The following is a 13900-nucleotide window of genomic DNA, read 5'->3' as shown; positions in this document are numbered from 1 at the left end:
AGATCCCGGACCCCTCAACGAATGCGTAGGACGCGTTCATGGTGGCACAAACTCTATGTTGACCTTTTGCGTGCCTTAGCTAGGATCTGGATTTGATTTCGGATTTGATTTTGGATTTGCACGCGTATATACCTATGCCCTCTTGTCTGTTTGTTTCGGAGCGATACCCCATACTATGTAGATGGTGCAATTTACAGTAGCTCGCGCTTGATTTTGATTTTGACAGGGACCTAAGATCTTCCTCTTTGAATACATCCATTAACAATAACATTCAACACTATTCTCTCGACCGTATAAAACGAAGTAAACAGAATCGGAGTTGAAGCTTCAAAGCATCCACGTGACCCTCCAATCCAAACATTGAACTCCGCAACATAACAGAGACAACCATCGAAGACGACCGGAGCAGCAACCAAACCCCCCCCCCCCCCCCCCCCCCCCCAGCTGCATCTCACAATGCCCGATGTCCCTTGATCAAAATGCTCTCAACCGTACCCCTCAATGTGGGGCGTAGGCGCGTCTGCAGCTCCGTCTTCTCCCCCGCGTCTCTCGAAGCTCACCCGCCGAGGTCGACCTCGGATTACCAACGCGAGCAGACCCCAGTCGCGTCATTCGAAGAATCAATCGACTCCTCGTCAACCTTTAAAGTAGACTCGCAATCAACCTCATTCGCGACGATTGGGGGATCGACGGACGCTGCATCCCCAGAGGAAGACGCATTGAACCAGGCGCGGCAGACGGCGAAAGAGTTTCTGTCTGTACCCAATCTGGGATTCGACTTGCTTTACAATTTCCGGAATACCGATGGAAGTCAGGCATTAAAAGAATGGGACCGGCTCAGCCCTCCGTCGAAGGAGACGGCCGAGGCGCTGGAGTATCTTATGCGAACTTCTCCGTGGACATTGTTTGAATGGTATGGAAATGATATTAGGAGGCATTTTTTGGTCAATATTCGGGCTGGACTATCTAAGGTATGGACGCTGTGCGTCATTTGAATTTGTTGAGCCGGTCCGTGCTAACGGTCTTATAGTTGTTAAAGTCCCCCGGAGAAGAAGGTCTGCTCCGGACAGTTGTGGACTGCTTACAGCTTGCGCGTCGAATTTATCTCGCTCCCGTCGTCCACCATCTGCTTCCTTTGATAGCTGCTCCCCACCAGGGAGGGTTCTTGGCTCAACTACAGCGGGCCTTTCATACGGTGGTTCAATACAGTCTACCCTGGAAGATGATTTCACCACTCCTCGCCAGAGAGCTTACGCAAGATGCTGTGATTATCCTAGGCATTGATACCCTGGATGAAGATTCCGATGCAGACAGAATGAGTCTCGATGGAACGGAGATGGAACGGGCATACTCCGTCTCGTACAAAGATTGGAGGCAAGAATCACCCGAAGCCCAGGCTTATATGATGGTCAAGGGCGAAGGTGGCTGCGTGACCATTGCACGGGATCGACTTTTGGCGTTTCTCAACGGACTGCAGCTTGTCGGGCTCGGCGGAGATCAGGCCCAGAAGGTGTTCGCCAATGTGATGAACATCATGATGGGAGACTTCATTCGTGCCGCCTACGCCGGAGAATGGGAGTCGCCCTCAACTGCGCCGCAGCACCTGGAACAATGGGTTGAAAACGTTTATGCACGGCTCGCTGTGCAGGTTCTGGACATCATCCATTCTGACCCCGCTGGAACCCAATCTGGGGCAATGGAAGTGAGCTTGCGCGACGTGGAAAAGTGGCGAGCGATGGGTATTGCCCGGCTGGGCAAGCTTCGAGTCAGCGAGCTTTTCGATGTGGTTGTTGATTGGCCTGCAAGCAGCGGGGCGGTGGAGGATCTGCGACGTTTCACAAACAACTCGTCTGGAGCACGATTATACGTGACGCATTTCTTTTCTATTAACTTGTTCCAGCGATTGTTGCATCCCGGTGCTTCTACCGTCGAGATCTTGCAGGTTTACATCTCGATCATTCGAGCATTTCATATCTTGGACCCCAAGGGTGTTCTGCTAGATCGTATCGCTCGACCGATCCGGCGATACTTGAGGGACCGCGATGACACTGTCAAGGTGATTGTTAGTGGTCTATTGGCGGACCCCGCGACAGCCGACGGACCAACAGCTGCCGGCGACACCCTATCAGAGCTGGCGGCAGAGCTAACCAAGGTCCACCAGCATTCCATGCAAAACAATAGGAGCGAGCTAGACTATGACGATCTGTACTGGGTGCCCGATCCAGTTGATGCCGCTCCTGATTACAAAAAATCGAAGAGTGCAGATGTCATTGACAGTCTGGTTAGCTTGTTCGACTCGAAGGAGACCTTTGTGAAGGAAATGCAGACTCTTCTCGCAGACCGTCTTATCCAGAAACGCCAGAACTACGACCAAGAGATTACAGTACTGGAGCTTCTGAAGGTCCGATTCGGTGATTCGGCACTACAGGCATGCGAGGTGATGCTGAAAGATATCTCCGACTCGCGACGTCTCGACCTCACCGTGCGGAATGATCAGATATTGTCCGGATATCGGAAGCAAGCAGGCGTCGGGAAACTCCACGCCAAGGTTCTATCACGCTTCTTCTGGCCGGAGTTCCAAGAACAAGAATTCAAGGTCCCCGATGAAATCACCAAACTGCAAGAGCGGTACGCGGCTTGCTTCGAAAGGCGCAAGGACTCGCGTAAGCTCATGTGGCGCAACTCCTTGGGTCAGGTCACCGTCGAGTTGGAGTTAGAGAACCACACCTTCAAAGACGAAGTGACAACCTGGCAAGCAACCGTGATCTATGCCTTCCAGTCCGACTCAAGCGAACCCGCCACAAGAACAATCCCGGAACTCGCCGACGAGCTCGAGATGACACCTCCCCTTGTACGCAGCGCCTGTCTCTTCTGGGTCAGCAAGCGCATCCTCACCGAGATCCACCGCGACACCTTCCGCGTGTTGGAAATTCTCCCCGCAGAAGACGAGGAACACCATGCGCACGCAGCTGGCAACTTCAGCGATGTCTCGGACAACGAAGCAGGCGACACGACCAACGCAGCGGCAGCGGCTGAAGCAGCGGCGGCCGCAGCAGCAAAGGAATCTGCCGAGGCGGCTGCCATGGAGAAAATGAATGTTCATTGGCAGTTCATTGTGGGCATGCTCACGAATCAAGGACCTATGGCTCTGAACCGTATTGTCATGATGTTGAAGATAGCCGTTCCAGGCGGGTTCCCGTTCAGCAACGAAGAATTGCGCGAGTTCTTAAGTGGTATGGTTTCAAAGGGCAAGTTAGAGATTGTTAACGGCGGCAATTACAAGATCGTGCATTAGCATCAGCCAGGCGTCTGTCGAGTGTGGGGGGTTTTTTTTCCTTCTTTTGGCGTTGCTGGAACCGATGTATAAGAATACCCTTGAAAGAATATGATTTATGAATGATAACTAGATTGGACCAACTAGGCGGGCCCATGCAGTGGCGACCCAAAAGGGAAGGGGTGCTTTATTCTCCGGGAAAAAAAGGCGGCGATGGAGATGTTCCTATTCTTGGAAATGTCCAACATGCTATGTCTTCAAAAGGTAAAGGGGAAATGCCCCGTTCACCAACATGCAATGATACCCCCCCCAAAGTAAAGGCAAGGCTGGAAGAACGGTAGCGTCAAAGTAAAATTAATTATTAGGAGTGAAGGGATTCAGTTGTCTCCAAATGACTCTAGAGGCACTATTAAATGTTATTGAAGCTACCGTTATACCACGATGATATAGAAGAAGCTCACTGCCTTCCCATGCATGTATACAACAACCCAGAGAAGAAATGAAGAAGGAAGGGAAAAGGTATCATTGAAATCTATAACCATAACCAAAGCAGATCAAATCTTACTCGGCATCCAAAAGAGCAACAGGAGCCTGATCATCAACCTGAATTCCACCTCTCTTCTTCTCATTACTATCCCAGAAAGGCAACTTCCAGCCACCCTCATTCTCAGGTGTTGCCAGCCAAAGACGCATAAGATGACGACGCGGGGCAGGGGGTGCATGATCCGTGTACGCGGTGCGGGCGTGTAGAACGTGCGCATTCGACAAGAACTGAATATCACCGATATCGAGGATCATGTGCAGAGACAAGCGTACGCAGGTTTCTTCCAGCACGCGGAGGGCTTCTTGCTGTGCGTCTGACAGCGGGGGGATGATTCCTGCGTCGCTGAAGCGGCCGAGGGAGCGGACGTAGTATGGGTCCCATCTGGTATTGTTGTTAGACACTGATGATTGGGAATAGGGGGCGCTGATGGGGCTTACTTTGTGTAGACACGGGCGTTCTCGCCGCGCTCGAGGTAAATTACGCTGGTGCGGATGTACTCCTCCTGTCCTTTGCTTGTCTCACCCTTGCGGTCGAAGTACCAGATTGGTTCAGTGAGGGTCTTGAGGACGTCCGGGCGTTCTGTGGCGAGGGTATTGTAGACGTGGTGGGAGGAGACGAGATCTGATTCGCCGCCTTCGAGGGCCTTGGCGATGCAGAGGAGGCCGACGATGTCCGAGTCATCGGCGTGAAAGTATTGGCTGAGTGAGGGTGTTAGTTTATTGTTCGTTTGCGCATTCGCTGGAGACGAAACTCACCGAGCATTGGTGCGGTAGATGCGCACTTTGTCGATCTGGGTCGAGTCTTCACCGAGATCCTTGACGTGGCCGAGGACATGGCCGCGACTATTCTGGCTGACGAAGTAGCCGAGATATGTTCCGAGGCCCATGTATGCCACGGCGGACTTGTGATTACCCCATTTCTCTACGGGGAAGCCTTTGAAGAGGATGAAGCCCTTGCCGTCGATGAGGTCTGCGCGCAGGTCGTGCAGGTAGGCGGCTAGGTTGGGGAGTTGGAAGTTTGTCTATTGAAAGGATGATGAGTTTATGTTTTATAGTCTAGATATGACCTGTGACGTTCTCACCTTGGAGATTCCGGTCAGCGGGGTCTTGGATGCGAGGAAAGCATCCGATGCTGTGCTCAGCTCATCAATCTGGTCCTGGGTGAAGACATGCGTCCATTTTTCTGGGTTCTCGCGGTAGTCTTCCGCCTTCCAGACTGTTGGGCCGTCGATTTGTTTGGGGAATTTGTCGAAGGGGATGATGTGGTCGTATAGTGGGGGATGTTGGCCGGTGGTCTTCAGTCCATCAGGGAACAAATCCCATGAGATGGGCCCCGCGAGGTCGTGAGGGGCAGTTGGGAGAGAGGATGTAGCAGCGGGAGCCATGGTGGACAGTTATTAAAGAGGGGAATATAATATACAGATGAAGCACTCAAATGCAGGGCCGTTGGTTATTTATATTTTGTCCGATCTATGTAGATGGTGAGCAATGTAGTGGATTATATGGCGTGACGAGATCCGATAATTTTACGAAAAAGTATTCTTAGTCTTTTCTGTCTTTTCTGTCTTTTCTTGTATAGCGGAATGAGTGCCGCTACTATACAAATGAAGCCGATTGGAAGTTGAAGGGCCGGGATGGCGCAATTTGCGGGGTAGGATGTTGTGATGGCAGTGGGGGATCACGTATATTAGGAGCTGTTGGGAGATATTGGGAGATATTGGGAGCTATTCAAGTTATTAGACATGGTACATTTTAGTAATAGAGATAGGAATATAGTCAATTGGCTACTTGTGTAGTAATATAGCAATTCACGTTGAAATAAGGGCAAGGTAGACGATTCTAGCAATGTATATATTCACATACTATATGTTTAAATATATAATTGCCCATCTCTAACATCCAACCAGTCACAGTCTCGGCCGATAGACTAAGGTTATCCATTATCCTCGGGCACAACATATTCTGACCACAACCGTACCGGCAAGTCGTGTACGTCGTGCATGAACCGGCTGGTCGGGTTGATTAGATCCAAAAGAAGAAGTGCTCTAGGCAGATCCCATCTATCAATCTTGGGACTTATACATGTGAATAATCTATCGGGCGAGAGGTGTAAGTTTTCTTCATGTTTTACTTTAAATATGGGTTGGTCTTAGGGCTATGGGTACATGGTAATCCGTTCCTGGTTAACCACACAACTCTCTTCGCAACTGATAATTCACGCTATGCCCATGGGTATATCTCAAAGCACTTGTCTTCTTTCATAACTACCTTTGAATATTGTATGTTCTTGCTCTCGTGCTTCTTGATCCTTTACTTTTTTTTTTATTTTTTTTACCTTCATGGTCTTTGGATGCACTATTTCAACATTTTTTTTCTTTCCTTCCCTTTTCACTATCTCTTCCAAGACCTCCATCCAACCTAACTATTTTGTGACTTTTATCTCTTTTGATGTTCCTGACGTTACTCATGCATCCACAGATCTTCTGTAGACAAGGATTCACTTTCCTTTTTGGGATACCCCACCAGATTACCCAAATCCTTATCGGGAGTGGGGATGCGAACACCCTTTGGCAACTTCAATTTTCATATTTGTAGACTCGCATATCATATTATTTCGTTTAGCACTTTGCATTTTATTTGAATAGAGGATATCCAAGCCCATGGCTCAACACAAGATCCACGTGGCCGTGCTAGACGCCGACATTCCCTGCCTCTCAGTATACAAAGCACGAGGTTTATACAGCTCGCAATTCCGCGTCCTGCTACAAGCAGCCGCCCAGCGCCTGAACGAAATACCAGAAACCCTCAAAAAGGGACCTCTCGCCGTCCACGTAACAGCCTTTGATGCCGTAGGGGGGTCCCTACCTCCTCTAGAGACCCTACGGACCAACCCCCAGTCCCCAGCCGAGCCTCACGCCGGCGGACCATTGAGTCCAATAGATGCAATCCTGATCACGGGCTCAGTATCGTCAGCCTATGAAGACGAACCCTGGATCTATGAAATGCAATCCTACATCCAAACAGTGCACACCCACTACCCAAACATAAAGCTCTTCGGCTCCTGTTTCGGGCACCAGATAATCGCCCAATCCCTCCTCAGCACCAAAGCAAACCCCAACAGCCCACTGTCATCAACATTCCACGTCGCGCAGTCCCCCGCCGGCTTTGAAATGGGCATCCAACCCATCACCCTCCAGCCCTCCTTCACTGCGTGCTTCCCGCCTCTTGCGCGCGCTACAGCTCAGAACTCATTCCGCATCCAGCTCATCCACGGCGACGCAGTTGTACCGACCCCCGAGACCGAAGCTGCCGCGGATCAGGCGGGAATCTCGCTGCCGGCCCCGTGGTCTAGTATTGGGAGTAGTGCACAGTGTGCTATCCAGGGTCTTTATAACCCCGGTCGGGTCCTGACGTACCAGGGTCACTTTGAATTTGATACCTTTGTCAATGGGGAGCTAGTGCAGGAAATTGGGCGTCGTGCGGGTTGGTCGGCGGCTGTTGTGGCAGAGTATCTGGAGCAGATTTATCGTTCGCACATTCCTGGGTTGGAGGATGACGATGATGCTAAGGCTGCTGCTGAGGCCGTTCTGTTGTTCTTTGCTGGGGAGGAAGGTGATTTGATGGAGTGTGGCGGTGGTACTGGTATTATGACTCCTCCGCTGGATTGATTGATTGATTGATTGATTGATTGGGGTGTGGTTTTTTTTTTGTTTTTTTGTTTTTTACGGTCGGAGTGAGATGTGACGATGCTCGGATATGTATGGTATTTAGCGGTATTAGCTGGAGAGCTACGTTTTTCGATCGGTTATTGGGGACTTTTGTGTCCAAGCTGGTTTCTGCATTTCCGTATTTCAGCATTCTGCGGTTGAGCGAGTTTATTCAGGTTGAATCCCTTGAAGGCAAACCGCGCAAGGGTTTCGGGTGGTGCTAAGCAACACGAATCGGATTTGCGTACAATTATAGTTCGTGCTCAGCTCTCAGCCACCCCTTAGTGGCGACTGGGTTACTATGATGATGGACCCTGCATGGCTGAGACGTGGTATGTTGGTCTGCAGGGATCAACGCACAAGGATGGGAATAGAATTAGGTACAATGGCCATAGTTCTTAGATCTGTACCATGCATGGAGTACTTATTATAGACTGCATGAAAGCTAAACCAGAATTCTAAGATCAGATACACAGTTAGCCCACAATGAAAGTCTCGACTTGAAAGCTCCCCACCTTGTCATAATTAAGTGGAGCGTGACATGCTTGACATTTCCTTACGGATAGATAGTGTACAGGTCTGATAACAGCTATATTATACCATACATCTGTATTTTGGATATTCTACATATATCATTGGATATTACTAGTTATATGTTATATACGTAACAGAATACCAAAACCAAAACCAAAACCCAAACTCTCGAACTTGAAGTCTCAGACTTTTCCGTTGATCCCCCCTGCACGGCCACCCAGAACCGGGATGGTGTGAGAGTTACACCAATGAGAATGGAGGTAATTGGTGACTAGGCGGGGACTGGGGGCCAATCAGGCTGCTTTTGGGTGCTCTTCATCGGGAGTTGGTTATACAGGGTATTAGGGGTATCTTTGGTATTTAGGCATTCAAGTAACCTGGAAAGCTGTGCCTTTATTCGATTGGAGTTAAGGGTAAACGGAGGAGATCGGAGCTGGGACAGGTACTTGAGAAATACTCGAGAGATGTATATAAGAGTGATTCTGGGTATAGAAGGATGCTCAGGGCATAAGTCACGCGCTTGCTTATACCTGAGCACTGTAAGTACTTGCGTACACCTCCCCGAGGCCCCTTTTTTGCTCTGCATTACTACGATGTATATGCTGAAAACGGAGTACTTATTGTATGCTCGATCTTAGAATAGGTACAGATACATGTACATTCTGTACTAGAACAATTAACAACCCGTGGAAACCAATAATACAACACGTAATATTACACTGTAACGTGGCGCTAGTTCGCCACCCGGAGCTTCCCTCCCTTCTGGAATGAAGCTTAGGAGCTGGGGAGAGCTTCGGAGGGGCCGCTGATAGCGCCTATCGCGACATAATTTTTCTTTTCTTTTCCTTTTGCCCGAAGCTGTGAGTTATATGTTTGTATGCTACCTAAATTGATATATTTTAATATGGGTCCGAATAATGCATTAGAAGTATCTGAGGATGTCACAAAAAAAAAAAAAAAAAAAAGCAAAGGCAATGAAAATCGCTAGAGCTCGGTGTTCCACCGGGGTTTCCGAAATTCCGTGCTATTCCGTATTTAAATACCAATACCGTACGGTCCCTTCTTCTTTTTTTTCCCTCAATTTTTTCCCTCTCCCTTTTTTAAGTAGTATCAGTACGGAGTAATAGTATGAGTAATACTATGTAGCGTGGAACATTCCAAGAATGGGGATTCTTACAAGGGAAGCTCAAAGCTACACGCCCCTCTTTTTGGTTATCGATACTCGATAGGGAACGATAGCCACGTATGCGAGCCCATAGTTAACTAGAGTAAACTACAATATAGAAAGGTTAGAATAAAGCTGTTCCTGACTAGAATTAATAGAATCAATAGAACCATAACTAGAATTTAGCTATAGAAAAAAATCAAATCAAACCAAAGAACAAGAACAAGAACGGGGCAAAAAATAGAATAAGGCGAAGTCTGCGTAATTACCCGTAATACCCCCCAGTGCCCTCCCACACTCCCCCAAGTAACTCTCTGAATGTATGAGCCGCCCTCTCATCCTTTTCCTCTTTTTTTACCCATTTTCCAATTCTTCCCTTCTTCTCTTTTACCAGAGCATGTTGAACTGCATTTTTGTCTATTGTTCACATAAACCCTGTCTGTGCTTGGCTGACCTCTTTATTCGCCCCTCCTTTTTTTTTAATCTCTCGGATGAAACATATGCACCATGCCTCCTCGAAGCTCACTGACCAGCTCTTTCTCGGTAACCGATGCCAATAATGAGGTGGTCTGTCCCTTGAAGAACAACGATAATTCCAATTGTCGCAAACGATGCCTTGGTGTGAGTATTTGCCCTCGAACCCCCACCTAGCACCTTGCTTGTGAAAGCTATACCCGTACAACTCTGGTGTTCAACTTGAACTAATCCGGTTGGTGCTCTAGGAAAAACGCTATCGCTCCATGCAGGAGCACATTCGACGTGCGCATCCGAACCATTACATCCCGAAGCTCCCGGCTACCGAGGAGAGCTTCCTGATGATGGTGAACACCCCGCTCGAGCAACGGGTCCAGCTGTCACCCCCCGAACCCGCTCAACCCCGACGACCCCACGGTAAGTTTGTTGCTTTGATTGCCCTGCTTTCTGGCTAAATATACTGACGGCTACCCACAGATGTGGCACCGGAAAGGGACATCTATGTCGCCGACGGTTCCCCGGCTACCCCTCGAGCTCTGGATGAACCCCACCCAGCCGCGGCTACCGCAGCGGTTGCGCTGGCACAACTGCACCACCATCGACTGGCCTCGGACTGGGATACAGACATGGTTTGTCGCTCCAGACTGTTGTGGGCTTCGAGGCCTGAGTCTCTCCACAGTGGCACTGACCCGCATTTCCCCAGGATACCCATTCGGATACCGACTTGAGTCATCCTCGTCTGCGCGGAGCTATTGAACTTCCCCCACTCCGCGACCATTTCAAGCAGGAATCTCTCCCACCGTTTACGCCTCGTCCCCGCGAGCTTCTTCCATCAATCCTCAATCACTCCCCACCCGGTCGCTCATCCACATTACCGCCAATCCAGCGGAGAGATAAGTTTTGCCGCCCGCGAAAATCGTCCATCACCCAATCTGCCCGTAAACCCAAGCAAGATCGCCCCAAGTCAAAAGAATTTGGGCGGCGACCAAGCCTCGGTGACCGCAAAGCCCTTTCGGCAGAGCCACAAACCGCGGCCTGGGCGCAAGGCAAGCGCTGGGAGGATTTGATTGAAGCCGCGACGTCAGCAACCGAAGTAGACGATGAGCCTTATTCAGAGGTGAGTTTGAATGCAATTATGGACTCTTTATTTTCGGTGCTGATGCGCCAAATTTAGGCTGGTCGGTCTCCAACAATTGCCCCACTACTTTCCACCGTGACGTCTGCTCCCTCTGGAGTGAAAAATCGATCCTCGCTACCACCCGCTTTCCAATCCGCAGGATTGCCGCCTATTTCTTCACATCGGCCATTCCCACCGCATTCGTATGCCGCCTCGCCTTTGCATAAATCATTGACCCCACCACCATACGAGAACCACCGCGGCCGTGAGAGCGACTTGGAACCATTCCCATCAATTGAATCATCGCTCGATTCTATGTCTTCAGCATCCGGCAGAAATTTTGCGTCATCGGTTTCGGGAGTGGCGCCTTCCATAAACTCTGATTCCAGCCCAGTTATGAATCTTATCCCGTCCATTTCCCAGCGCCAACAACACCGATTCTCCAATCCTACTCCGGCATCTTTCCGCAACAAAGAGGTTCAGGTGTTTTGCGCTCAGTGCAAACGACCCTCGGCACTGAACGAGTGCTATGCCTGTACGGAGTGCATCTGTGGAGTCTGCCGCGACTGCGTGGGAATGTTCATTTCAAGTCCGCCCGCTTCGTTCCGCACTCCGGGGAATGGCCCATTAAATACTGCCCCGTCACAAGGACCAACAAGTTACCCTGGTCCTCGCGGATGCCCACGATGTCGAACGGTGGGAGGCAAATGGAAGGCCTTCCAAATCGACATCAAGTGAACGACTTCAACTAGACAGCCTACATTTTTGACTTTACGCATTTTACGACTGATGTCTGATCCACGTTCATTCTTACACTGTTATTTATTCTTCACCATTCGATCGGCTTTTCTGATTTTGTGGTACGGTTAGGGGGTTTGTTTGTTTGTTTTTTGTTTGTTTTTTTTTTCTTTCTCTTTTTCTACTGCGATCTGGCAGGATCCATCATCCAGACGATGTTACAGCAGTTACTTTTTCCCGGCCAGGTCTTTTCGGTGCAGGTTTCCGACAGTCAAAATCCCGAAGAAGCTGGTCTTCCACATTCAAGGTCTACATTTTCTTTCTCTCCGCATTCCGGTTCATGTGGACATACTCTTTTGGTCATGAGGTATATGCTTTTGATGCTTTTCAAGTCTTTCATGTGATGCGAACTTGTACTGCAATGATTTCATTCTGCCGCGCTGTTTATAGAAGAGAACTGTGGCCGTGAGAGGCAGCCTGTCCTCCCCCGCCATCCAGTTCTTGATTTATATAACTACCAATTCACTCATCCCAGATGACACTGCTGAGACCCTCCGCAGTCCCCACCTTCCCGGGCTCACCAACCTGTAGAGAAGCAACTTCCTCACTTAGTTTCCCCGTCGCCGGATCCCGACGCACAATCGCAACCGTCGCAGAAGCCTGATTCCCAATGGCAACCAGATCCCCGGCCCGATTAATCACAAAAGTCCGCGGCACCTTCCCAAATGCGGAAGACGAGTCTCGCAACTTCAGCGACCCATCCACCGGCGACCGATCAAGCACAACGATGGAATCATTGGGCTTGAACCCTTGATCAGTCCGAATCGAAACATAAAACTCATTCCCAATCCTAGTAATCTCCGCCGGCGTCGCACCCTCAGGCATAACACCCCCGGGATACGGCACTAGCGTTTGCGTCTTCTCGAAAGACAAACAGCCAGACCTCGAATACGAAACATCAAACACCATGATCGTACCCCCAATCTCGTTAGCAAGATACAACATCGTCTCGCCGATAGCCGCCACCTTCCGGGAATGCGTCGACCCAACCCCAGCCGACCGGTTAGTGCCATCTGTCCAGAACACCCCGTGTCGTGGCCCGCTACCGTAGGTAATGTTCAGGCTCGGACACTCCGAGAGCTTTCCCGACGGACCATTTTGGATCGCGTACACGCGCAGCAGGTCCGCGCCCAGGTCCGGACTGAGGATGAACGAGCCGGTCGGGTCGAGGAAGACTTCATGCGGGTGTGGGGAGTCCTGCTGGGCGACTTTGCCCGGCCTGGTCAAGTTGAAATGGAAGGCTTGCAGGGCTGGTTGGTTTTGTTTGATGGGTAGGGCGAAGGTTGAGATGGCCGATCCTTCGCTATTAGATTGTTAGCACCCACATTCACCACACCCCAAGGCAAAACCTTAATTCTGGGAAGGAATGTAGGTAAGAAGAAAAGAAGAAAGAAGAAAAGAAGAAAAAACAAAACAAAATAAAATAAAAACAAGGGGGAAAAACTAGGGGAAAAACAAGGGGAAAAAAACATACTAATGCGCAATTGCAATAAACTTCTTTCCGGCATCCGACTTATAGATCACACTATTCACGCCGCCACCGACAGTCTTTGCGACTGCGCCTTCGCGCAGTGTGCCGTCTGATTTGACATGCAAGGCCGTTAGCGAGCCGTGCGTGGAAGCATCGGCCGTGCCGCTCTCATCGGAGCAGTAGACGGTGCGGGTGTGCGCATCTAGGGTAAGCCAACTTGGCATATCACCACAGGTGTTGAGGGTTTGTGATAGGGAAAGGTTATTGTTTTTCAGCGTTAAGCTGTAAACATTGCCATTGTAGTGGGTTGCCCAGAGGTGAGCTGGTTTGGAGGCAATTGCTGCCGATGTTGTTCCTATAGCGGATAGGATAGGAAGGAGGGTTTGAAGGTGCATTTTGGGGGAATTGGTAGGTTGTTGCTACCTATGAGGATTGATGTGGGATGGGTTGTATGTAAATAGTAGATGTGATATGATGTACTGGGAGGGGAATGTGAGACGCGATGGGGGATCGGCGGTGACTCTGCAGGAATGGATCGAAAGGGAAGAGGGGAGAAAGGGTGACATTGTCTTGAGGTTGTATTGATGCTTTCTGTTTCAGTTGTGCATATTGTGCTTGCAGACGGAGATATAACGGAAATTAATTAGGGTTAAGTTAAGGGATAATTGGGTATCGGATCTATTCTCCCCAGTCACATCGTAAAGAGAACCATTTTCATCACGGCTACTCCGTATTCCGTATATTCCGTATATTCCGTCTTCCGCATATTCCGTATACTCCATACATGCTATATGCTACATGCGACGTGCATAATATC

General features: G+C 49.6%; 5 protein-coding genes across 5 annotated transcripts; 3 read left to right on the top strand and 2 right to left on the bottom strand.

Annotated features, from left to right (window-relative positions):
* Nucleotides 1-479: 479 nt before the first annotated feature.
* On the top strand, nt 480-3295 carry N7537_008296 (anaphase promoting complex subunit 2; the record flags this gene model as incomplete). The annotated part of the gene is made up of 2 exons (XM_056899351.1): nt 480-971; nt 1031-3295. 2 exons carry the CDS (start codon nt 480-482, stop codon nt 3293-3295), a joined length of 2757 nt encoding a protein of 918 aa, XP_056751427.1.
* Nucleotides 3296-3835: 540 nt separating this feature from the next.
* N7537_008295 (TauD/TfdA family dioxygenase) lies at nt 3836-5202 on the bottom strand (the record flags this gene model as incomplete). Its single annotated transcript, XM_056899350.1, has 4 exons — nt 3836-4199; nt 4256-4516; nt 4574-4839; nt 4900-5202. 4 exons carry the CDS (start codon nt 5200-5202, stop codon nt 3836-3838), a joined length of 1194 nt encoding a protein of 397 aa, XP_056751426.1.
* A 1275-nt stretch (nt 5203-6477) lies between these two features.
* Nucleotides 6478-7485, top strand: N7537_008294 (type 1 glutamine amidotransferase; the record flags this gene model as incomplete). Its single annotated transcript, XM_056899349.1, has 1 exon — nt 6478-7485. One exon carries the CDS (start codon nt 6478-6480, stop codon nt 7483-7485), a length of 1008 nt encoding a protein of 335 aa, XP_056751425.1.
* A 2245-nt stretch (nt 7486-9730) lies between these two features.
* rfeD (uncharacterized protein) lies at nt 9731-11552 on the top strand (the record flags this gene model as incomplete). The annotated part of the gene is made up of 5 exons (XM_056899348.1): nt 9731-9844; nt 9946-10114; nt 10175-10326; nt 10401-10814; nt 10872-11552. The coding sequence occupies 5 exons, from the start codon at nt 9731-9733 to the stop codon at nt 11550-11552; spliced, it is 1530 nt and encodes a 509-aa protein (XP_056751424.1).
* Nucleotides 11553-12074: 522 nt separating this feature from the next.
* N7537_008292 (lactonase family protein) lies at nt 12075-13478 on the bottom strand (the record flags this gene model as incomplete). The annotated part of the gene is made up of 2 exons (XM_056899347.1): nt 12075-12915; nt 13087-13478. The coding sequence occupies 2 exons, from the start codon at nt 13476-13478 to the stop codon at nt 12075-12077; spliced, it is 1233 nt and encodes a 410-aa protein (XP_056751423.1).
* Nucleotides 13479-13900: the final 422 nt, after the last annotated feature.

Source organism: Penicillium hordei (assembly GCF_028827395.1).
Source record: "Penicillium hordei strain IBT 12815 chromosome Unknown utg000004l_segment0_segment0, whole genome shotgun sequence".
Taxonomy (NCBI): Eukaryota; Fungi; Ascomycota; class Eurotiomycetes; order Eurotiales; family Aspergillaceae; genus Penicillium; species Penicillium hordei.
The sequence above is the reverse complement of the archived record's forward strand: the minus strand, read 5'-3'. Positions and strand labels throughout refer to the sequence as shown.